Source organism: Mobula hypostoma, chromosome 19 (genome assembly GCF_963921235.1).
Source record: "Mobula hypostoma chromosome 19, sMobHyp1.1, whole genome shotgun sequence".
Classification (NCBI taxonomy): domain Eukaryota; kingdom Metazoa; phylum Chordata; class Chondrichthyes; order Myliobatiformes; family Myliobatidae; genus Mobula; species Mobula hypostoma.
Genome location: NC_086115.1, coordinates 10,094,475 through 10,120,360, shown reverse-complemented (window position 1 = coordinate 10,120,360; position 25,886 = coordinate 10,094,475). Strand labels below are relative to the sequence as shown.

Below are 25,886 nucleotides of genomic sequence, written 5' to 3'. Positions count from 1 at the left end.
TTAGGGCAAAATGTTTTCTCTACTTCCAAAAGTTATCAATGGGAAGTGAAACAAGATGAATGAAAATTCAAATGCACATCAAATCGAATGGTTCTATGTTGATTCAAAGTTCAGACTTCAAAAATTCAAAGCAAATTTATTATCAAAGTACATGTATAACCCTGAGACTCATTTTTTGTGGGTATAATCAATAAATCCATAATAAAATAATCACCATAACAGAACCAATAAAAGCCCACACTAACTTGGGCATTCAACCAATGTTCCCTTTAATTTGTAATGACCACTGTGCGCAAGAATCTTGTGCTGTGCACAGGGGTGCAGTGCAAGCTGGAGCACACCACAGCGCGTCTGGCACCTCTTGAAGAAAAAAGCCGAAGTAAACAAGCTAATTAATTAGGTGCCGCCCAGGGTGATTTGAGTTTCTCAGAAACTGCTGATCTGCTGGGATTTTTACGCCCAACAAACTCTGGAGTTTACAAAGAATGGTGCCAAAAGCAAAAAAACGCCCAGCGAGTGGCTGTTCTGTGAGTGAAAACATCTTGTTAAATCCACTCGCTGGATTTTTTTTGTTTTTGGCACCATTCTTTGTAAACTCCAGAGTCTGTTGTGCGTAAAAATCCCAGGAGATTAGCAGTTTCTGAGATACTCAAATCACCCCGAGTGGCACCTAATTAATTAGCTTGTTTATTTCGCCTTTTTTCTTCAAGAGGTGCCGGACACCATCCGGTGCGCTCCGGCTAGCACTGCGCCCCTGGCTGTGCAACTTTTTTCCCTAGTGACAACAGCATGTGCACAATGAATAATTCCTTCAATAAAAACTGTATTGTTACGTAACTGGCAACAATGAGTATTAATCGAGACAGGTTATATAAAACTAACCAAACATTTATTAAATACGTATAAACGATAAGAAAAAAAAACAACGGAAAACTTTAACCGGAGGCCATTCACCAACTCCACTCGGCTCTGGTTCTTAAAGCGATACAGTCAGATATAGTTCTCAAAGCAATAACTTCGAAAGACCAACAGTTTTACCCATTCAATTGGGAGAGACTTCTCCGGAGAAGGATTTCTTCACAGACGCACCTTTACTGCTGGTTCTGTCCACAGGATTCCCGATGCCGAAAATAAACAGTTTAAATCGACTGACCTTAAATTCCTTTAGAGGAGGGAGAGAGAGCACCTTTTTGCATGAACTCATTGCCCTTTTGCAAGAGTTATCTCAATGCAAGTTCTCTTCAACGAAGACTCAATAAGGTCGATTCTTTATTAAACTGCCAAACGATGCCGACTTCTTTCGATCCTTCACTTCGATGAATTCTTCACTCTCCCTTCAACTGCTGGAAATGAGTAAATTGGCACACCCAGTCACAAATTTCCAGTCCAATAATATGGAATCCTTCAACAGAAAGCACAATCGTTTTAAAAATGAAACTGCGTCACAAAAACAAACATGCAACAGAAACGGAGATACAGCACGTTCTACCTGGAAATCTACAAACTTAAAAAACTAACTGCGTCACCTGGGTCGACCCTTATATAGTCACGGGGCACATGTCATCACGTGACCTCAGATCGGCGGGAAAATCACATCAGGTGACCTCCAAAAGACCATTACATTATTCTCACAAAAAAAGGATCTCCTTGAGCATGTAACACCTCCCTCCAAAAAAAAATTTGATCTCTTGAAGAACAAAATTTTAACAATTTATACAGAAAAAAATACAAAGGTATAAAATTTACAAAATACACAATACATACAATCTTACCTTTCAGCCCTTTACAAACTACTGTACAGTAGGAGTGTTACAAATGTTAAACTATCACTCCAAAAGAACCAAATTTTTCTTGTACATTTAACATCTAGACAATCAATGATCACATTGTCTTTACCCTTAATATGAGTGATCAAAATATTGTACTCCTGTAACATTAAACTGGATTATTAAATTGGAGTTTAATTTCCTTAACCCTTTTCCTTAACAGTCACAGTAGCAACCTCTCTCTCATAATACGGTTTTATCATATTTATATGACACAGCTGTGTTGTCTTTCTCCGATCTGGGGTTTTTACCACATAATCCAGATCATTTACCTTAGATTTAATCTCATAAGGACCATGGAATTTGGCTTGTAATGGGTTTGTTTGCACTGGGAAAAGAACCAATACTTTATTTCCAGGCTGAAATGACCTCATCCTAGCTTCCTTATCATACCACATCTTCATCTTCTCTTGAGCTAACTTTAAATTTTCCTTGGCGAAACTACAAGCTTTGTACAATCGTGTCTTTAAATTTCAAAACATAATCTAACAAACTAATGTGTACTTCTTTATTAATCTACTGTACTTCAACAAAGCTGAAGGTCCTCAAACTCTATGTCCAAACACAAGTTCAAAAGGACTAAAACCTAATGATTCCTGTACTGCCTCCTTTACTGCAAAAAGTAGTAAATGTATACCTTCATCCCAGTCCTTTTCATTTTCCACACAATATGTCCTAATCGTAGTTTTTAGTGTAGATTGAAATCTCTCCAAGGCTCCTTGTGATTCTGGATGATAGGCTGAGGAAATAATCTGCTTTCCTCCCAGTTTATAAACTATCTGCTGAAACAACCCAGACATAAAATTACTAACTTGATCTGATTGTATTTCCTTAGGCAGCCCAAAATAAGTGAAGAATATTATAAGAGCTTTTGTCACAGTTTTAGCTGTTATATTCCTAAGAAGCCGTTTGAAAACGGCTCACCAAATACAGAAATTGGTTGCAGTGGAGCCACTGGAGTAACCTGATTAGGTTTACCAACAATTTGACATGTATGACACGTTCTACAAAATGTCGCCACATCTTGTCTTAAACTAGGCCAATAAAAATGTTTGGAAACTTTGTTCATAGTTTTCTTTACCCCTAAATGACCACCCAAAGGAATACTGTGAGCCATAGTCAAAATCTCATTTCGGTAAATCTTAGGAACAACAACCTGATGATTAACTTCCCATTCCTCACTAGCAGGAATTGTAGGCGATCTCCACTTTCTCATTAATACCCCCTTTTCAAAATAATATCCAACTGGTACTTTTCCAATTTCACTATCTGGAAGAGCTTGTTCTTTTAATTTAACTATCTCAGGATCCCTACCCTGCTCTGCTATCATCTCCTTCTGAGATAAAGACAAATCTTCCTGATCAGACTTACCATCAAAATCCTGATCAAATAAGGTAGGTAAGAAAGTTTCTGATACATCCTCAAAATTCGAATCTTGATTTGAACTGTCATGGGTAACAACCACATCCTTTACATCAGTCTTTTTAGCCATAGCTCTTGTTACAACACAGGAAGAATCTGTGTTAGAATCCCTCTGTGGTTCCTCAGAATTTGAATTTATTGTCAAATGCACTTCAGGAAAAACTTGTCCACCTGCTAAATCATTCCCTAACAAAAGAGAAACATCATTCACAGGTAAACTGGATTGTAATCCTACTTTTAAAAACCCCTGTAACTAATCCTGACCTTAAATTTACTCTATGTAAATGTACTGGCATAAGGGCACTCCCTACTCCTCTTATATAATTTACCTCATCAGTGTCAGACTCATCACTAAACCTTAGCACACTATCTAATATTAGTGATTGTGAAGTTCCAGTATCTCTATGTATCCTTATCGGTACTGCATTGGATCCTTCTTTCAAGGATACAAATCCTTCTGTTATAAAAGCTTCATATCCCTTCTTAACTTGGTCAGACTCTGACACACCTTCATTAATATTTTCTAAACCCTGTGGTTTTCCAATATGCTGCACACAAGCATCTGGGGCCACTTCTTTCTCTTTCCGTTTCAATCGGAAGCAATTAGCCACTATATGTCCAGGTTTCTTACAATAATTACAAATAATACCAAAATGTCTTTCCTTCACATGTCTCCCTTCATCCTTACTTTTCTCACTAACTTCAGATTTAATGTCTGATTTACCTTGACTCTGTGTGCTGGTTTTCCTTTTAAAAATTTTACCTGGGGAAAATTTATTCTTGTGAATTAAAACACACTCATCAGCCAATTTAGCAATCTCCTGCAATGTAGCAGTGTCCCGTTCATTTAAGTATGTTATCACTTCAACAGGAATGCTTCTTTTAAATTCCTCCTGCAAGATCAGCTCTTTCAATTTATTATACTCCCCATTCACATTTTTAGAGGAAACCCATCTCTCAAAACGCACAGATTTCTCATAGGCAAATTCCACATAAGTTTTTTCCACCGATTTCTTTAGACCGCTAAATCTTTCTCTGTATACTTCCAGAACCATCTCGTATGCCTTTAATATATTCTCTTTAACAATATCATAATCCAGTGCTTGCTTAACATTTAAAGCTGTATAAACTTGTTGTGCCTTGCCTTTAATTATACTTAGTAACATCACTGGCCATTGGTCCTTCGGCTACTTAAACTCAGAGCAACTGTTTCGAAATGTTGGATATATGCGTCCACATCAGCTTCATTAAATGGAGGAGCCAAAACAACCTCACGACGAGCAATAAGCTGTTTCGTAGAACCAGAAGCCTGACTCCCGAACTTTAATTTCTGCATCTCTAGCTCGAATTTCCTCGGGTTTTCAGCTTCTCTTTCTGCAAATTCCCTTTTTTTAAGGGCTTCTCTTTCTTCAAATTCCCTTTTTTTATTAGCCTCTCTTTCGGCCCTTTCCACTTTAAATGTTTCAAACTTTAACTGTTCAAGATGCAACTGCATTTCCAGATTACTCAGTGGAAACTTATCTAACACCTCCTGATCAAACAATTCCAAATTAATATAATGTTCAGCAATTTTTCTTTGTATGAAAGCCTTGGTAGAATTCCTCATAATTCCTTTGATATCCAACTTCTTAGCAATCTCCAATACCACAGGTTTTCTCGCAGTCTCTAAAAATCCCGAGTCAGGCGCCTTCAAAAAATCGTCAATATCCATTGTTGCCGAATACAACACACACACCAATCAAACCAAACAAAAAATCGGGTGTTCCCCTTTTCCAAATCAAAATGGCAATTACCAGCACTTAAACTCAAAATCGGAACATATCCTGGCCGAGCCCCCACAAATTATGTTACGTAACCGGCAACGATGAATATTACTCGAGACAGGTTATATAAAACCAACCAAACGTTTATTAAATACATATAAACGATAAGGAAAAAAAAAACAACAGAAAACTTTAACCGGAGGTTAACAGGTACGCAGCCCTTCACCAACTCCACTCGGCTCTGGTTCTTAAAGCGTTAAATGCGAAAACAGTTCTTAAAGCGATACAGTCAGATATAGTTCTCAAAGCGATAACTTCGAAAGTCCAACAGTTTTACACATTCAATCGGGAGAGACTTCTCTGGAGAAGGATTTCTTCACAGACGCACCTTTACTGCTGGTTCTGTCCACAGGATTCCCGATGCCGAAAATAAACAGTTTAAATCGACTGACCTTAAACTCCTTTAGAGAGAGAGAGCGAGCACCTTTTTGCATAAACTCATTGCCCTTTTGCAAGAGTTATCTCGATGCAGGTTCTCCTCCAACGAAGACTCAATAAGGTCGATTCTTTATTAAACTGCCAAACAATGCCGACTTCTTTCGATCCTTCACTTCGATGAATTCTTCACTCTCCCTTCAACTGCTGGAATTGAGTAAATTGGCACATTCAGCCTCAAGTTTCCAGTCCAATAATATAGAATCTTTCAACAGAAAGCACAATCGTTTTAAAAATGAAACTGCGTCACAAAAACAAACACGCAACAGAAACGGAGATATAGCGCGTTCTACCTGGAAATCTACAAACTTAAAAAACTAACTGCGTCACCTGGGTCGACCTTTATATAGTCACGGGGCAAATGTCATCACGTGACCTCAGATCGGGGGGGGAAATCACATCAGGTGACCTCCAAAAGACCTTTACCTCATTCTCACAAAAAAAATCTCCTTAAGCTTGTAACAGTATAAATAAGCCAGTTCTAAAATCTACAGACAAATCATCGCAAACTACATGTTGTCAACATTGTCTGTATCAGAAACCGGAAAAGGAAATGTGATTATGTACGATCGTGAAATATACTTAACACACCAACTATCTAGAGGGTAACAACCTTTTGTGCACAGTTTAAATTCCTTTACGCGCTAGTAGCAAAAGATATATTTGGACACACACCTTAAGGGGATCATTGTGTTCAACCATTGTGCAAAAGGCAACAAGGTGGGCAAATGCCAAAATAAATAATAATGATAAATGAATAAGCAATGAATTTCAAAAACATGAGATGAAGTGTCGCTGAAAGTGAGACCATCGGCTCTGGAAACAATTCAGTGATGGGGCAGACTGAAATTGGGTGAAGTTACAGGTTTCCCCCGCCATCTGAAGGTAGAGCATTCCTATGAAATGGTTCGTAAGCTGGAATGTCATAAAGCGAAGAAGCAATTACCATTTATTTATATGGGAAAATTTTGTGAGCGTTCGCAGACCCAAAAAATAACCTGCCAAATAACACATAAAACCTAAAATAACAGTAACATAAAGCAAAAGCAGGAATGATATGATAAATACACAGCCTATATAAAGTAGAAATTCTTTTCTGCAATCATTGCTGCACTGTCCACCGTATTGAAAATCTCATGCAAGCGCTCTCGGCAGAAACACTCGGCGCAAGCGCTTTCGGTAGAAGCACTCTCTCCAGTAACCTTTAAGCTATGAAGCTGCCAAATCATACCAAATAACACATAAAAATACACAGCCTGTATAAAGTAGAAATAATGTATGTACAGTGTAGTATCACTTACCGGAATTGGGAAGACAGCGAGCACACTGATGATGGTGTGTTAGGCTGAGTCGTCGGAGGTTGGGGTGGTGGGACGCTGGGGTGTCATCTCATTGTCGTCTGTTTCCATCAGGGCAGGCAGATCATCTTCTTCTATGTCTGCCTGCCTGGATGTTGAAGATCGAGGTTCGTCGTCTGCTGTGGCTGATGTGGAAGGCTTGAAAAACGACAGTATGCTTGACTGCTTAGCCTCATGCATTTTTTCTATTATACAGTTCTTTGCAACCACTCAAACCATTCTACAGATATGCCCTAAACCTACGTACCCTTTCAAAATTAAAGTCGTACTTTTCTGCAATCATTGTTGTCAATTGCAGCGAAAATCTCATGCAGTTGCTTCACGTTCAGTTCCTGGACGACTTCACTTTCGGTCCGTTCGCTACTGCATTCGGTTTCGGTTGTTATCCTTTCCTCTTCCAATTGCATCAGCTCTTCATCTATCAGTTCTTGGTCATGGAATGCCAAAACCTCTTCAACTTCATCTTCGTCAGCTTCCACAAGCCAAACTCACTTTGTCCTTACTTCATTCACCACGATCAAAACGCTTAATTATGTCTAGTTTTATGCTAAGTGTAACACCCCTACGAGCTCTTTTAGGCTTTTCTGATACCTTAGAACTCATCTTGCTAACGGATGCTCAAAATAAATCGACATAAAGCACAGATGCTCACAGGCACGTGTTTAAGCAATGCCGGCTAGAATGCAGTTCTGGGGGAGGAGCTTGGCTGCTTGGGGCGCGCACTGCCTCTTTTGGTAACAGTGAAAACACCTGTTAGCGAAAACAGGTAACTAATGTAGGTATTTCGTAACAGCGAGCTGTCGTAAAGCGAACGTTTGAAAAGCAGGGGATACCTGTATCTCCTTTGGTTCAAGAGCTTGGTGGTTGAAGGATGTAACTGTTCCTGAACCTGGTGGTGTGAGTCCTGAGGCTCCTGTACCACCTTCCTGGTAGCAGCAGCAAGAAGAGAGCATGTCTTGGGTGGTGGGAATCTCTGATGATGGATGATGCTTTCCTGCAGCAATGTTCCGTGTAGATATGCTCACTGATGGGGAGGGCTTTCCCGTGATGGACTGGGCTGTATCTGTTATTTTTGTCGGATTTTCCATTCAAGGGCTTTGGTGTTTCCATACCAGGCTGTGATGCAGCCAGTCAATATACTCTCCACTACACTGTTTATGAAGATCCCAACAGTGCAAACGGTAGAAGAGCAAGGTAACATTGAGAGCAACTTATAGATTTCCATGTTTAACTGCATGTGAAGGTGCTGAAATTTTTACAATGTCCGATGACACTACTGACAGTTCCAGCTTTAATACACCACAGATTAAAGTTCAGTACCTTCAGGAGAAATGTGGAAAGGAAGGGGGTTGTAAATCTTCTAATACACAGTTGAAGTGCTTTTGTTTATTGAAAGCTCTTCGTCCAATGAAGTAGTAAAACACTGAACATTGCAGCATAGCACGACCCTTCAGCCCGTGATGTTGTGCCAACCATTTAATTTACTCAAAGAGCTATCTAACCCTTCCCTCCTATATCACCCCCCCCATTTATCTATCATCCATGTGCCTATCTAACAGTTTCTTAAATGCCCCTAATGTATTTGCCTCCACCACCACACCTAGCATGGTATGCCATGCACCCACCACTCTGTGTATAATTTTTAAAATACTACCTCTGAACCTTATACTTTCCTCCTTAAAATTACGTGCTCTGGTGTTAGTCTTTTCCGCTCTGGAAAAATGTAAGTCTATGGCTGTCCACTACACATTTATAGAAGTTTGTCAGAGTTTTTGATCTCATGCCGAATCTCTGTAGGGTCCTAAGGAAGGAACTACTTCGCTCCAAAGAGAAAAAGCCATAGTTCACTCAGCCTATCCTCACCAGATGTGCTTTCTAGTCCAGGCATCATCCTTGTAAATCTTATCTGCACCCTCTAATGCTTTTACATCCTTCCTATAAAGCAGGGACACCCAACCTGGATCCACAGACCCCTTAGTTAATGGTAGTGATCCATGACATTAAAAACAATTGGGAACAATCTGCTAAAAAACAACACACAAGTTAGGATGGAGCGATAGAATAAAGATAATGAATATAAGACCATAAGACATAGGAGCAGAATTAGGCCATTCAGCCCAGCGAGTCCACTCTGCCATTTTATCATGTCTAATACCGGATCCCATTCAATCCCATACAGTGGCATGCAAAAGTTTGGGTACCCCTGGTCAAAATTTCTGTTACTGTGAATAGCTAAGAGAGTAAAAGATGAACTGATTTCCAAAAGCCATAAAGTTAAAGATGACATATTTCTTCAATATTTTAAGCAAGAAAACTTTTTTTATTTCCATCTTTTACAGTTTCAAAATAACAAAAAAGGAAAAGGGCCCAAAGCAAAAGTTTGGGCACCATGCATGGCAGTACTTAGTAACACCCCCTTTGGCAAGTATCACAGCTTGTAAATGCTTTTTGTGGCCAGCTAATAGTCTTTCAATTCTTGTTTGGGGGATTTTCACCCATTCTTCCTTACAAAAGGCTTCTAGTTCTGTGAGATTCTTGGGCCATCTTGCATGCACTGCTCTTTTGAGGTTTATCCACAGATTCTCGATGACGTTTAGGTTAGGGGACTGTGAGGGCCATGGCAAAACCTTCAGCTTGCACCTCTTGAGATAGTCCATTGTGGATTTTGAGGTGTGTTTAGGATCATTATCCTGTTGTAGAAGCCATCCTCTTTTCAGCTTTGGCGTTTTTACAGATGATATGATGTTTGCTTCCAGAATTTGCTGGTATTTAATTGAATTCATTCTTTCCTCTACCAGTAAATGTTGCCCGTGCCACTGGCTGCAACACAAGCCCAAAGCATGATCGATCCGCCCCCGTGCTTAGCAGTTGGAGAGGGGTTCTTTTCATGAAATTCTGCACCCTTTTTTCTCCAAACATACCTTTCCTCATTGCGGTCAAAAAGTTCTATTCAAAAAATTCAAAGGAACATCTAAACAAGCCTGATGCATTTTGGAAACAAGTCCTGTGGATTGATGAAGTTAAAATAGAACTTTTTGGTCGCAATGAGCAAAGGTATGCTTGGAGGAAAAAAGGTGCAGAATTTCATGAAAAGAACCCCTCTCCAACTGTTAAGCACGGGGGTGGATCAATCATGCTTTGGGCTTGTGTTGCAGCCAGCGGCACGGGAAACATTTACTGGTGGAGGGAAGAATGAATTTAATTAAATACCAGCAAATTCTGGAAGCAAACATCACATCATCTGTAAAAAAAAGCCGAAGATTAAAAGTGGATGGCTTCTACAACAGGATGATGATCCTAAACACAACTCAAAATCCACAATGGACTACCTTAAGAGGCACAAGCTGAAGGTTTTGCCATGGCCCTCACAGTACCCTGACCTAAACATCATCGAGAGACCTCAAAAGAGCAGTGCATGCAAGACAGCCCAAGAATCTCACAGAACTAGAAGCCTTTTGCAAGAAAAAATGGGTGAAAATCCCCCAAACAAGAATTGAAAGACTCTTAGCTGGCTACAGAAAGCGTTTACAAGCTGTGATACTTGCCAAAGGGGGTGTTACTAAGTACTGCCATGAAGGGTGCCCAAACTTTTGCTTCGGCCCTTTTTCTTTATTTTGAAACTGTAAAAGATGGAAATAAAAAAGTTTTCTTGCTTAAAATATTGAAGAAATGTGTCATCTTTAACTTCATGCCTTTTGGCAAACAGTTCATCTTTTACTCGCTTAGCTGCTCACAGTAACAGAAATTTTGACCAGGGGTGCCCAAACTTTTGTATGCCACTGTATACCCGGCCTCTCATCAAATCTGTTGATGCCCCAACCAACTGGGAATCTATCAGCTTCTGCTTTAAATATACCCACAGACTTGGCCTCCACCACAGAGCATTCCACAAATCCACCGCTCTTTGGCTAAAAATATTCCTCCTTTTTTCTGTTCTAAAAGGTCACCCCTCAATTCTGAGGCTGTGCCTCTAGTTCTGGATATCCCCACCTGAGGAAACATCCTTTCCACATCCTCTTTATCTCGTCCTTTTAACATTCAGTAAGTTCAATGAGATCTCCACGCATTCTTCTAAATTCCAGTGAGTACAGGCCCAAAGCTGCCAAACGCTCCTCATGTGTTAACCCCTTCATTCCTGGAATCATCCTCGTGTACCTCCTCTGGACTCTCCAATGACAGTACATCTTTTCTGAGATAAGGGGCCCAAAATTGTTGACAGTACTCCAGGTACAGCCTGATGAGTGTCTTATAAAGCTTTAGCATTATCTCCTTGTTTATATATTCTATTCCCCTTGAGATAAATGCCAACATTACATTTGCCTTCTTTACCACCGACTCAACCCTGTGAATTAACCTTCTGGGAGTCTTGCATAAGGATTCTTAAGTCCCTTTGCATCTCTGATGTTTGAATTTTCTCCCCATTTAGATAATAGTCTGCACTATTGTTCCTTTTACCAAAATGCATTATCATACATTTCCCAACACTGTATTCCATCTGCTGCATTTTTATCCATTCTTCCAATGTGTCTGCATTCTGCTACAATCACAGTGCATCCTCAGCACTACCTACCCTGCCACCTATCTTTGTATCATCCGCACACTTTGCTAGAAAACCATCAATTCCACGATCTAAATCATTGACAAACAATGTGAAAAGTAGTGGTCCCAATACTGACCCCTGAAGAACACCACTAGTCACTGGCAGCCAACTGTAAAAGGCCCCCTTTATTCCCACTCGCTGCCTCCTGCCTGTCAGCTATTCCCCTATCCTTGCCAGTATAGTTCCTGTAACAGTTCCTGATTTTATCTTGTTAAGCAGCCTCATGTGAGTTACCTTATCAAATGCCTTCTGAAAATCTTAAGTAAATGACATCCATTGCCTCTTGTTCGTCCACCCTGCTTGTTACTTCCTCGTGAATTCAAATAGATTTGTCAGACAAGATTTCCCTGGATAGAAACCATGCTGATTTTGACTTAGTCTCCAAGTACTCCAAAACCTTATCCGCCCTTAATAATAGACTCCAACACTTTCCCAACCACTGAAGTTAGGCTAACTGGCCTATAATTTCCTCCCTTCTTAAAGAGTGAGGTGACATTTACAATTTTCCAGTCCCCCAGGACCATGCCAGAATCAAGTGATTCTTAAAAGATCATGACCAATGCATCCGTTATCTCTTCAGCAACCTCTTTCAGGACTCTGGTATGTAGCCCATCTGGTCCAGGTGACTTATCCACCTTAAGATCTTTCAGTTTGCCTAGCACTTTTTCCTTTGTAATAGCAATGGCACTCATTCCTGCTCCCTGACAGTCACGAGTCTCTGACGTACAGCTAGTGTCTTCAACAGTAAAGACAGAAGCAAAGTACTTTCTAAGTTCACCTACTATTTCTTTGTCCCCCATTACTACCTCACCAGTATCATTTTCCGGTGATCCAATATCAACTCTCACCTCCCTTTTATTCTTTATATAACTGAAAAAAAATTTAGTAGCTTGCCCTCATATTTCATCTTTTCCCTTATGGCTTTTCAGTTGCCTATTGTTGGATTTTAAAAGCTTTCCAATCATCCAACTTCCCACTCACTTTTGTTACCTTATATGCCCTTTCATTGGCTTTAATGCAGTCCTTAACTTCCCTAGTCAGCCACGGTTGCCTAATCCTGCCATTTGAGAACAACTTCTTCTGTGGGACATATCTATCCTGCACCTTGTGAACTATTCCCAGAAAGTTCAGCCACCTCTGCTCTGCCGTCATCCCCACGAGTATCCCCCTCCAATCCACCTGAGCAAGCTCCTCTCTCATGCTTCTGTAATTCCCTTTATTCCATTGTAATACTGATACATGTGAGTTGTGCTTCTCCCTCTCAAATTGCAGTTGGAATTCAATCATATTATGATCACTGCCTCCTAAGGGTTCCTTTACATTAAGCTGACTTAACAAAATCTGGGTTATCACACAACACCCAACTTAAGGTGGGCTTTCCCCTAGTAGGCTTGACCACAAGCTGCTCTAAAAAGCCATCTCATTGGGATTCAACAAATTCCCTCTCGCGATCTGATACCAACCTGATTTTCCCAATCCCCTTGCATATTGAAGTCCCCTATCAGAATTGTGACATTACCCTTATTACACGCCCTTTCCAGCTCCCTTTGCAATTTCAACCCCACATCTTGGCTACTATTTAGAGGCCTATATATGATTCCCATAGTGGTTTTTCCATCCTTGCAGTTTCTTAACTCCACCCACAAAGATTTGACATTCTCTGACCCTATGTCACCCTTTTCTAAGGATGTAATTCTCTCTTACCAATAGAGCCTTGCCACCGCTTATGCTTTCCTGTCTGTCCTTTCGATACTAAGTATATCCTTCGATGTTAAACTCCCAACTATGACCTTCTTTCAGCCACAACTCAGTGATGCCCACAACGTCATACCAACAATCTCTAATTGTGCCATGAGTTCGTCCACCTTATTCCAAATGCTACGTGTGTTTAAATACAGCACCTTCAGTCCTGCGTTCTTCACCCTTATGAATTTTGCTTATGTGGTACATCTCAACTCTGTGCTCTGTCTGCAGTTGTACCCAATCACTGCCTTGTTCTTCCTTACATTCATACTACATAATACATCATCTACATGTAAACCTGCTGGCTCATCCTCAGCTCTATCATACTGGTTCCCAGCACCCTCCCATATCAGTTTAAACCACTCCCAACAGCTCTAGCAAACCTGGATATCAGTCCTCCTCGGATTCAAGTGCAACCTGTCTCTTTTGTACAGGTCATACCTGCCCCAGAAGAGGTCCCAATGATCCAGAAATCTGAATCCCTGCCCCCGCTCCAATTCTTCAGCCACTGATTTATCCACCACATCATTCTATTCCTATCCTCTCTGTTGCGTGGCACAAGCAGCAATCCCGAGATTACAACCCTTGAGGTCCTGCTTCTCAGCTTCCTTCCTAACTCCCTGTATTTTGTTTTCAGGACCTCCTAGTTTTTTCTACCAATGTCGTTGGTACCAATATGTACCACTATTTCTGGCCGCTCACATTCTCTTTTTAGGATATTGTGGACGTGCTACAGTATTCAGATGGAGCAGAAATAATGATGATGACTGATGAATTAGTAGCAGATACCATAAATCCCACAGAAGGATTTTTTTTTACAACTGTGCGACTGCTATCTTTTTCCTATTTATTGGTTATCGATTATCACGCCATGTTATGATGTAGCCATTTTTGTGTCTGTTTATCCGCAGGTAAATCTCATCTGGCAATTGTACAGAAAGTCAACAATGAGGGAGATGGTGATCCTTTCTATGAAGTGCTGGGTATCATCACGCTGGAAGATGTAATTGAAGAACTAATAAAATCGGAGATCCTGGATGAAACAGACTTGTACAGTATGTACTGCTTCTTGTCAATATCTTCTGGAAAAAGCGAGCAACTTAATAGTACTAATATGATTAATGAAACAGCAGCATTTTTCTTCTAAGGCACTGCCAGCATGCAACTTTCCTCTCAGCTATCCTTTTATGAATTTAACAGTTAGAGATGTTTACTAATGCTTTTCATCATTCTACTCAATAACCCATCTTTAAGATAATGCTCCCAACATTGCAGCAACATGACCTCTTACATTTTTATACAAGTGTGAATGACATTTATAAAGTATACCTCATTAGGCAGTTGTACTGTGAATTGAACTATACATTTAAGTGAAATAAACACACACAAAATGCTGGAGGAACTCAGTAGGTTGGGTAGCATCTATGGGGAGGAATAAAGAGTCAACTTTTCGGGCCAAGACCTTTCAATAGGACTGGACCTGCTGAGTTCCTCAATGAATGCTGCCTGATCTACTGAGTTCCTCCACAGATGCTGTCTGACCTACTGAGTTCCTCCATAGATGCTGCATGACTGACTGAGTTCCTTTATAGGTGCTGCCTGACCTGCCAAGTTGCTCCATAGATGCTCCCTGACCTACTGAGTTCCTCCATAGATGGTGCATGACTGACTGAGTTCCTTTATAGATGCTGCCTGACCTGCCAAGTTCCTCTGTTAATGCTGCATGACTGACTGCGTTCCTTTATAGATGCTGCCTGACCTGCCGAGTTCCTCTGTAGATGCTGCCTGACCTGCCAAGTTCTTCCGTAGATGCTGCCTGACCTGCCAAGTTCTTCCGTAGATGCTGCCTGACCTGCCGGGTTCCTCTGTAAATGCTGCTTGACCTGCCGAGTTCCTCCATAGATGCTGCCTGACCTACTGAGTTCCTCCAGTATTTTGTGTGTGTTACTCTGAATTTCCAGCATCTGCAGAATCTCTTGTGTTTACAGTAAATTGAACCTGCCCACAGTTGCACCATTGTTGACAGAGCATAGATGCTTCCTTGGCATGAGTTTTTGTAGTGCACCTCTTTTATTTCACCAAATATTGAGAGTTAAGCAGAGTTACAGGAATTAGTGAAGTACAGGGAGAGGAGTATTTTTGACCTATCAACTATATATACAGCACAAGTATTTTTAACAGCCAGATTATAGTACATTAGGTGGTACAGTCATCATGCTTAGTTGAACTGACACCTTTAGCACTCAATCATTAGTACATTTGTTTATCAACCTTGGGTTATTTCAACACTAGTTTGCTAAGTATATATGCTCTCATAAAACCGCATTGAGCCTTCTCTGCAATGCATAAAAATATTTAAGAGTTAGGTGTAAACCTACAGTGTAAATCTTTTCCCATTCACTTAGATGGAGAAAGAGAACAGAGTAGGAAGTTTAAGAATGCTCCAGAACATCTTTAAACGTCTGAGTACAATTAAGTTAGTTCCTGCTCAGACTTCCAAGCGATGTATTTTACTGATGGCAATCAGCATTTGAATCATTCTTCAGATCTGATGGTCTTGTTGGAATTTTGATTTTTTTTTTACCTTCATTTTTTGAATTTGAAGACTTCCCAATGTATAGCAGGAATAAAGGAGGCCAAACTTTTCTGGAGCAGCATATAGAGATGTTTGAAGTTGCAAACAGCATGTTAAACAGCAATGCAGATTCCACGCCCTAAATGACAGCAGCAAGTCTGATGAGAATCCATGTACTCCGCTGCTTAATTGATCCAGGCTTATCTTTGAATTTCAACTTCAGAATTCCCATGTGTTCTTCTGAATATGCAAGTGACTCTGGCTATCATTTTTCAGGATTCCAGAAACTCTTAGCTCTCTACTGCCTTGCCTTCTTAGCTGCTGCTTATATCCTGGCCCTACTTGGATGTATTTGGGCCATGTAGTGCTGAACACGTGACACTTCTCTAATGGATGTTTTTGAGTATATTGATTCAGAATCTTCATCATCATCCTCTTCCACAACCATATTTTCTTCAGGTTCCACTGCTACGCTGCGGTCCAGCTCATCATCTTCAGAGCTACCTTTTATCAAGTCTGCTGACTGTAGAAGGAAAAGATTTGGAGGAGACAATGTCTTCTCACATTGGAGGTATGTGGATCATATAGGAGCTTCTGAATTCTTATTAGATCCAACGCAGCTGTGAAAAGGAAGCCGATTACTGTTTGCAGTGGTGCCATGAGCAACATTTCCTTAAAATATCCATTGGCCAACTGTGACCATGGATTTAGTGTAGCCAGCATAGATCACTCTGTAGGCCACATAAATATTTTTACAGAATGCATATGAAATTGTATTTTGTGATGGAATGTACAGATAAATCCATTATTTAACTTTCAGCATCACAATTGTGGTATATATTTAAGCAATAAAAATTTTATTTAGGTATTTGCTATCAATAAATATGATCTTCCTTTAAGCTAATATGCTTCATTACTAAAATTTATTACAATGCAAAATATTTCAAAGGAAATATTGAACTAAAAGAGTGCCTACTGTCAACTTCCTTTCAAGTGCATTTGAAACTCTGCTTGCCACTAAACTTTCCCTGTCAAAATTTCTGGAATGATCAATTGGCCAACATTCTCCTCTACCGTCTGCTGGTGGTCTTAAGTTATTTAAACTTCATCCCGTGACCTTGACAAGCACTTGAATATGCAGCATCCATGCATTCTTGTTTCCAGATGGTGCTTTTGACTTCTTCTCACTACTCGCGTGCTATTTTGGTTGGACACTGTTTTGGTTTGGAAATGTTGCCTAGTTTCATGGTCTGTCATCAGAGGATATCATGTTGTCTGTTGCTCCTTTGCTTGATGTTTTCCTTTCTATATGTGATATTTACAATATGCAACCTCCTTAAGCTACATAGCATACAGCAGTTGGAAACTATTTCTAATTCCACACAAATTTTCCTCTTATCAAATAAAGAACAATGCAACTCTGCAAATTAAGTAGTTTCATGTGACGTTTCATTTTAACAACTGTGGGTAAATGGGGTAAATATCATCCCATCTGAAATAAAATCCAAATTGTCTGATGTCTTAAAAAGAGTGAAAGTTTAATACTGAATGGAACAGTGTTATGGTTTAACAACTTGAAAAAAGGTCAATGAGTTAGAAAAGTGTTATAATAATTTGGAAATAGTGCAGAGGAAAATTGAATTGGAAATTATAATGTAAGCATGCTGATGACTAATGATAGCTAAGGAGTCTTTCAGTTCATTAGAACTGAAAACTAGCTCACCTCAAGCACACCAGTAGATTTCTAACACCAAAGTCAATTCTATGACTGTAGTTTTAAGTGTCACTGGTAGTGTTCATAGTAATTACTCTAAATGTGACTGAAACTTAACTTGAATGTCACTGTTATGACTGGGGAATTTATGACGGTGTTAAATCTGGATAATTCAGCACAAGGCAGCCTAATTCCATACTCAAGAACATTCTCTTTTTAATGAAACATTAGGAATACATGTTAATTGAAGAATTATAGTATCAAGCCTTTTCAAAAGCAAGAAGTGAGTAAAGAATGCAGGAGCTTAAATTTGATTGAAGTGATAAATTCCTTCTGCACGTAAATGAAATTTCTTTACTTTCCAATTGCAGCTGACAACAGGACAAAGAAAATAGCGTACAGAGAGCAAAAGCGGCATGACTTCTCCCTGTTCAAAGACTCCGAGGTGGATCCAAGGACTAAGATTTCCCCTCAGCTTTTATTTGCAACTCACCGATTTTTAGCAACAGGTACAGATGATTTTCTGACAATAAAGATTTCTGCTACTACAAATGTTCAGAATTTCCTTAGCGGTTTCTTCATCTATGTTAAATTAGATTTGAACAGTATGCAGAATGAATTATTATAGATGTATCCAGAAATAAATATCAAATGCTGGATGTCTGAAATAGAAAAGAAACTGCTAATAGTATTCAGCAAGTCAGGTAGTATCAATAGTCATAGAAGTAGAATTTACAAAGTTGTCCATCAGAAACGTCAATTCTTTCTCTGGCACCTGACTTAAGTATTTATGTTAGGAAGGTTTTCCTAGCTTCGAGATTGTATGCTGTCCATGCTTAAAATTAGAGCCAAATAAATTCTGCACTTTGAAATTATGTGAAATTCAAACACAGTTAATTAGCATCTCCTAAAGAAGAATTTCTGAACAGCTGGTTGGATTAGAGAGGATTCTGCTTTAGTATCCAATTCAAAGTGTTACTTGTTTTCAGTCATCTGCTTTCTTAGTTCATTCAAGTTCTTCAGATGAACAGAAAAGTTATTCACATTAGAAGTGAGATGTAGTTATGTAGAAACATTACCTTTAAGATTTTCATGCCACTTGTGTTAATCTTGTCACCTTCAGTTTTCTATAATTTTCAAACATTTGCTGACTTGAGGTTATTATGCAATATGAGGGCTCATTGATTAGGAATAAGTCTTGACAATGATAGAAAATTGCTTGCCAGGCTGTGTTGGTGTTAATTGGTTACTTTCAAGTTAGCAAGCTGGCAAGTTCCATTGGGTGTCTTCTAAGGAACATTGATGCTTGAAATGAATGAATAAAATAAGTAAGCATGTAATGAGAAATTGCAGGAGGATTAGAAAAAATTAGTGCTATTTAAATTATTAGAAATGCTGGTGTACACAGAGAACTGGGTGTCATTTTGCAAGGAATACTAAGTTTGTGCGCAGAAGACAAAATGAATGTTCTCCAATATTAAAAGGTTTGGGGTGCAAAATTTTGTTGTGTCTCCATACTGCAATGAAATGTGACGCACAGTGAAATGTACAATACATATTTGGTTGCCTTGTTTAAGGAATTATGTCATTAGGTACAGCACATTGAACATTCACTTGGTAGATTCTTGAGTTGAGAGAAGTATCTTTTAAGAAAAAGTTGATCAACATCAGTCTGCTTCTCTGAGTAGAAGAAAGAGAGAAGCATTTTGAAGCATTAGAATTTGAGGACTTGGCGGAATTGTGACTGAGAATTTTTGAATGGAGTAGAGTTAGGGCTCAGTTTTTAAATAAGGTTGGGATGATGAAGAATTCCTTCTTGGATTGTTGTGAATCTTTTGGAATAGTCTTTTTGGGAGATTTTTAAATATGTTCCAGGCCAAGATAGATATTTTAGACTGTATGATATTGGACAGGACCAAGCCAAAGAACAGATAATCCATATTCTCATAAAAAGCAGAGCAGGATTATGGGGCCATATGGGCTACGTATCTCGTTTCATGTGTTTTATATTATTCAATGGATACGAAATACTTAGAAACATTTCTTAAAAACATGTAACAATGCCAACTAAATCCAGATCCATGGTCGTCAGACCTTATCTGAACTGTTCAGTGGTGCTAACATGGAGATGATTGAGAGCATCAAGTTCAGCAATAGCATACCTTTGTCCAACCAGAACAGGCAATAAAACACACCAGCACCTCTACATCCTCAGAAGGCTAAAGAAATTCAGCATGACCCTCACTGGTTTTTAAAGATGGACTGGGTGCATCACAGTTGGGTATGGCAGCTGCTCTGCCCAATACCACAAGAAATCATAGAAGGTTGTGATTATAACCCAGCCCATCTCACACACAGAGCCTCCCCTCCACATTTTCTATTGCCTCAGGGAAAGATGGCAGCTATATCTTCTGGTGCCTTCCGGTAAGATGGCGGTGCAGTCGATAACAGCGGCCTTCTACAGAGTCAATCAATGGTGTTATTGTCCTTTTTAAACATTTTTTTTTACGATCGCAAGACACTGCTGGACATTAAGAACTGAAAGTACTTCAGGTTTACCCTACCAGTGAGTTACTTGTTGGCGGAGAAGCTAAAGCAGATGGACTTGGTGCAGATCATGCTGCAGCCTGCGTCAGAGAGGTGTCAAAGAAGTCGGCGCGTGAAGTAGGTGTGCAGTCTAACAGCGAGTGACCAGCTTAGTCACTTTTCTTGTGATCATAACACCCTGCTGGACATTGTTAATGTGGAATGGTGGACAGCGGGAAAGCTACATGGCCTCGGTCATAGTGCAGACTAGGCCTCAAGCCACGGTGTCACCTGATTACAGCTGCCCAAGAGAGAGGCGTCAAGAGTTGGTGTGCTCCACCGGAGGTGATTTTGTCGCAGCATCCAATTTGGAGTCAGTGCTCCCCCTCCCCCACCCAAGTGTTTGCTTGGGAGAAGATAATCTGTATATTGTGGTCAATTGCAGATTTCTGCAACATTCATGGACTCAGGGTCTTGAATTATGTTTTTGTTTCTGTGCGACTATATTTTACTGCTATCTTATATGTGCTTGCCATCTGATTATGTGCTGTATGTGCCTTGTGCAGTGTGTACTGTTAGTTTGGTGATTTGCACCTTGGCTCCGGAGTAACACTGTTTTATTGGCCTGTATCATGGTTATTCATGTATGATTGAATGACAATTAAATGAACTTGAAAGCACACATTATCAAAGACCCTGCCCACCCCAGCCATTGTTTATTCTCTGCCTTCCTTTGGGGAGAAGATACAAAACTTGAAGCCATGAACCACCAGGCTCGAGAGCTGCTACCCCACTGTTATAAGGCTCTTGAATGGACCTCTTGTAGGCTGAAGATGAGCTCTTGATCTTTTAGTCTCCTTCATCGTGACCCTTGTACCTTATCATCTACCCACATTGCACCTTCTCTGTAACAACAGTAATTCTACTCTCTGTTAATTGCTTTTCCATCTGTACCACCTCAGTGTATTTAAGTATGGATGGAGTCTATCTGGACAGCATGCAAAACAGCTTTTCAACAGTATATTTTCAAAGTCAAAGTAAATTTTTATCAAAATACATAAATGTCACCATATGCTAGCTCATTTTCTTGCAAGCATTTACAGGAAAATAACAAAATACAAAAGAATTTATGAAAAACGATCCATAAGATTGACACACGTCCAATGTGCAAAAGAAATCAAATTGTTCAAATAAAATTAAATAAACAAACAAATAATACTGGGAACATTAATTGTAGAGTCCTTGAAAGTGAATAATTAGAACAAGAGTTGTACAGTCCTTGTCATCACTTGTAGCTCAGTACATTTGACAATAGACCTATTACCAATTATTCTCGTTCTGTTTCTTCCATTGTGTATTGTCGCTGCTTTTCTTTTCTGGTTGCTTTTCAGTTGTTTGGTCTACTTGAATCAAATCATTATAGTTTTGAAACAATGCTGTAGTTTAAAAATCTGCCTCTTAAATCAGTGTTGCAAGTCAGAAACCTGGAAATAGCACAAATGGCAGTGCCCTTGGAAAGACAAATGCTTCGTAGAATTTGAACAGTAGAGGACAGGGCCCTTCAGCCGAAAATGTACCGAACTCATCCAACTAATAACACCTCATTAAATGAATCCCTTCTGTCAGATCAGTGAGCTTTTGTTGGGAGGAGAAGTTAGCAAGCAATTACTATGAAGTTGCAGAAAAGATGGAGATTTAAAGAGAACAAAGGGAATGAGACCAAGTTGAGGCTGAGTACACAAGTAGAGTTGGTGCCAGCTCAGAGAGAATGGTTATGCCTTGCTAATTATATTTGTTTTCTGGAGCAAATGTAAATAGGTCCCAATGAAGCACACTTCTCCCTAGTCTGCACCAGAAAATATGCTTGTTTTCTATTTTAACCTAGCTCTGAAAAAAATACACTGTTTTCTCTTCATAGAGGTTGTCCAACCTACCGAGTATTTGCAGCATTTTCATTTTTTTTAAATTTCAGATTTCCAGCATCTGCAGGTTTTTGATTTTATTTATTGTGATTTAACTCATTAATTGTTCTACTTATTTTCAAGAAAGAAAATGCAGGCTCCCCCTGATAATTTGTTCACAGAACTTGAATATGCAAATTAGTAAATAGAAATAAAACGGGATGAGATGTTTTTCATTCTAAAGAAATTCAAAATTTCAAAGCTGCTTAAAAATGGCTGTGGAGGGTAGATCATGTCATTAAGAAAGCATATGGGATGCTGGCCTCTGTTGGCCAGGGCATTAAATACAAGAGCAGGGAGATTATGCTGCAGCCGTACAAAACATAGGTCAGACCTTTGCTAGAGTTTTGCATTCTGTTTGTGGTCACCGTTCCACAGGAAGGATGTGGTAGTGTTAGATATGGTGCTAGAGGAGACTGACCAGAATGTTGCCTGGGATGGAGTGTTTCCGTTTGAAGAGAGACTGGAGAGAGTACCTCTTGTTTTCCCTGAAGCAGAGGGGGTTAAGAGGGGTCATGATTTTGACACACATGAACTTGAGGAATATAGACATGTCAATTGCAGGAAACCTTTCTTCTCATCAGAGGTTTACTAAATAAAGGAGATAGATTTAGGATAAGGGATAATTTTCAGAAAGGATCTGAAGGGGACCTTTTTCACCCGAAGAGTACCTGGAAAATACTGCCGGAAAGAATGAAAGCAGAATCACTGTTAGCATTTAAGAAGTGTCTAAGTAAGCATTTGAATCATCTAGGCATAGAAGGCCTCAGGCCAAGTGCTGGGAGATGAGATAAATGTGTATGGGTGTTCACTAGTCGGTGTAGACTTGGGGTCAATGGCCTAGTCCTATGCACTATAAGTACGACGTGACAGATAACGTGATGATTCATATTAGAATTATACAGTATGCTGAAAAAGAAGTGCTATGAACTTGGAAGAGTTATATGAAATTAACCAGATTTTTTTTCTTAGAAGCAGGTGGCATGATCATATCATAATATCAAAGGCACGCGTTAAATTTCTAACTGTTTTCTTCTCATTTGGATAGAGGTGGAACCTTTCAAAAGTTCACATGTATCAGAAAAGGTTCTGCTAAAACTCCTCAAACATCCTAATGTCATCCGCGAATTAAAGTATGACAAGAAAAACAAATCATCTGACCAGTATCTCTATCAGCGGAATAAACCTGTTGACTACTTTATACTTATCCTGCAGGTACGTTCTTACCTGAATCCCTCACCTCAACATAGTTCTGAGTTCTGTGGAACACAAATGCATAGCAGTGTGTTTCATATGCTGAATGAATCCTTGAAAGCTAGATAGAAATGGAAACTTCTGTCAAAAAAAAGATCTGCCTAGCATGTTCTGTTGAGCAGGGTGTGAACTATTAGAGATTTTGTCTTTCAACTGACAATGATAATTTTCTAGAGAAGTTAACTGTCTATTGTCAGTCAAGAATGTCATTGGGTTTTGAAGAAAACTGGCCAAAATTGCCAGGATATCAGTCTGATTTGGCAATTGTAGCCCTAATTGCATTATAGTATATAGTGCCATTCCAGCACTACATGGACCAGTTGGGCAAAAGGACCTGTTTCTATGCTGTGATCATCTTTTGATTTTTAAACACACTAGAATTTAGCCCTAACTGCAATTTGAGATGCAGTGCCATTCCAGCTTCCTAGTAATAAATAGAGAAGTTTAAATACATTCTTCCCCACTTTTCGCTTTGGTGTATGGGTTCATGGTTGTTGGTAGCCATAGGGTATCAGAACTGATCTGATACAAGTTTGTTTGATTTTTATAACATGTCAGATAATCTTCTGTTGTGTCCATGCTGAGCTGTGAATGTTGCAGAGCCATCAACTATATGCAGTCTGCTTAGCTCTTCAAGCTGGTTACTGAACTAGCAATGATTTATTGCTTGAATTTGAACAGTTCATTCAGCACAAACCGGGACATATGTGAATTGTTACCACAATGAATGATACTTTTAGTAAACCAATCATTGGGAAAGCTCTTGGCTTACTTTATTTGCGGAGTGGAATGATAATGCCCAGATCATTCATGGTTAAGTGTCAATGTTATCCACTTCATTATTTATAGAGTGCATTTACACATATTCATTGAAACAAATCTGATAGAACAGGGCAAATGCAGAGCTCACAGTGCTGTTTATAAATCAAAAATTGTTCACAGTTACATAATATGGAAATGGCCCTTCCAAAATGCCCCATCTAAGATTTGACAGCATTTAGCCCATAACCTTCAAAACTTTTCCAGTCTCTGTACCTGTCCAACTGTCTTTTTAAAGTTGTTAATGGAAATGCACTTACTCTGGCAACTCATTCCACATAGATACCACCCTTTGTGTTTTAAAAAAAATTGTCCGAAATTCTTATTAAATCTCTTCCCCTCATCTTATACCTATGCCCTTAAGTTCTTTTTTTGCCATCCTTGGAGAAAAGGCAAACTATTCAAGCCATGACCATCGTGATTTTAAACACCTCTATAACATCGCCCTTCAGTCTTCTCTGCTCCAAGGAATAAAGTATTAGCCTGTCCAACCTCTTCCTGTAGTACAGTCCCTCAGGTCATGGCAACAGCCTTGTAAACCCTCTCTGCACTTTTTCAGTTTAATAGCATCTTTCCTCAAGCTTTCCACAACCAAGCCCAGTACTCCTAAGTACAGCTTCACCAGCAAGCGCATCATGAACTCCCAACTTTCATACTTCAAATAAAATTCTTTACATTGAGGAACTTTCTATTTACTTTCAGGTAAGAACATAAGAGAATAAAAGTGGTGACATTTTGTCAAGCAAACTTGCCCTTCAATTGAACTCTGCCTCATTTACCAGCCACTTGAATGGATGCATCAGGCACATCACAAAGTTCTTAATTAGGAAGCCTTACTGCATGTAGAATAACATATTTAGTCACTAAGGACCCAGGCTCCAAATGTCTGTATGATCAACAAAAGGAATGTGGGAGATTTTAAAATGATTAGCTAAAGTTGATAAGCAGGTACAGATTCACAAATCTCCTGGTCACTGGAGGCTAAGTACTTCTCTGTAAAAGCAGCAGAGTGAAATCCATCTTTGAAGGTTTAAGATCGGAAGAGTGGATAGAATATAAACACTGCATAAATTGGTTGGAACTAGTCAGAACTGACAAATTATCTACTGCTTACTGTATTTAGTGTTTTACATATATGCGTGACTTTTTGCAATGATTGTTCAATGTAGGGAAAGGTGGAAGTTGAAATAAGCAAAGAAGCCTTAAAATTTGAAAATGGAGCTTTCACATATTATGGAGTCCCTACACTTACAACAGCATTTCCCCCAGGTAAAACATTCTCCTTAATAGACATATAATATTTTAAAGCACTTACGTTAAAGATTGAATTGACAGTGTAACCAGTTTTAAATAAGCCTCCACAATTAACATACTTTATTTAGTGTTGCTTTCCTGGTCTCCTGATTGAGAAAGGGCACATTTGTTATTTTAAGCCCTATATTTTGAAACTGAGTTTTGTTTCTACCTTTGGAATAATATTACTTGTCTCTGGTAGTGGTGGTGATAATGGGGCTATTACTAACGTGAACAGTGTTTGAAGGTGCCTGAAGCCTCCATCAGCTGTTTACACTGTTAACATTTAGCAATCACTTGAGTTGAAGGAGACCTTGGATTACTTTGAATTGCTTTTGGCATGATACTAAATCATCTTTTGCTATGCCTTTTGTTCTGTGGTGAAAAATGAGATATTGATTAATATTGCTTTTCCTGAAACTCAGAACTGTAGGTATTGGAAGCAAATGCACCTTTACATGCCTTCGTAAAATATGCATACTGTTGGTACCATTTGCATATCATAAATTTTATCTGTGATAAGTGGTGTAGGCACAT

At 39.3% G+C, this 25,886-nt stretch overlaps 1 protein-coding gene across 3 annotated transcripts in view; it reads left to right on the top strand.

Annotated features, from left to right (window-relative positions):
• The window catches only part of LOC134358809 (metal transporter CNNM4-like), a 150,422-nt gene that overhangs the window by 57,657 nt on the left and 66,879 nt on the right, over positions 1-25,886 (top strand). For all 3 annotated transcript variants that reach the window (XR_010020955.1, XR_010020957.1, XM_063071316.1), the window contains exons 2-5: positions 14,119-14,262; positions 17,868-18,005; positions 23,032-23,198; positions 25,226-25,325. Coding sequence is in view for 1 of the 3 variants with exons in the window: in XM_063071316.1 (XP_062927386.1) it covers positions 14,119-14,262; positions 17,868-18,005; positions 23,032-23,198; positions 25,226-25,325 (549 nt within the window). In the remaining 2 variants the exon portion in view is untranslated. The remainder of the gene's footprint in view (positions 1-14,118; positions 14,263-17,867; positions 18,006-23,031; positions 23,199-25,225; positions 25,326-25,886) is intronic.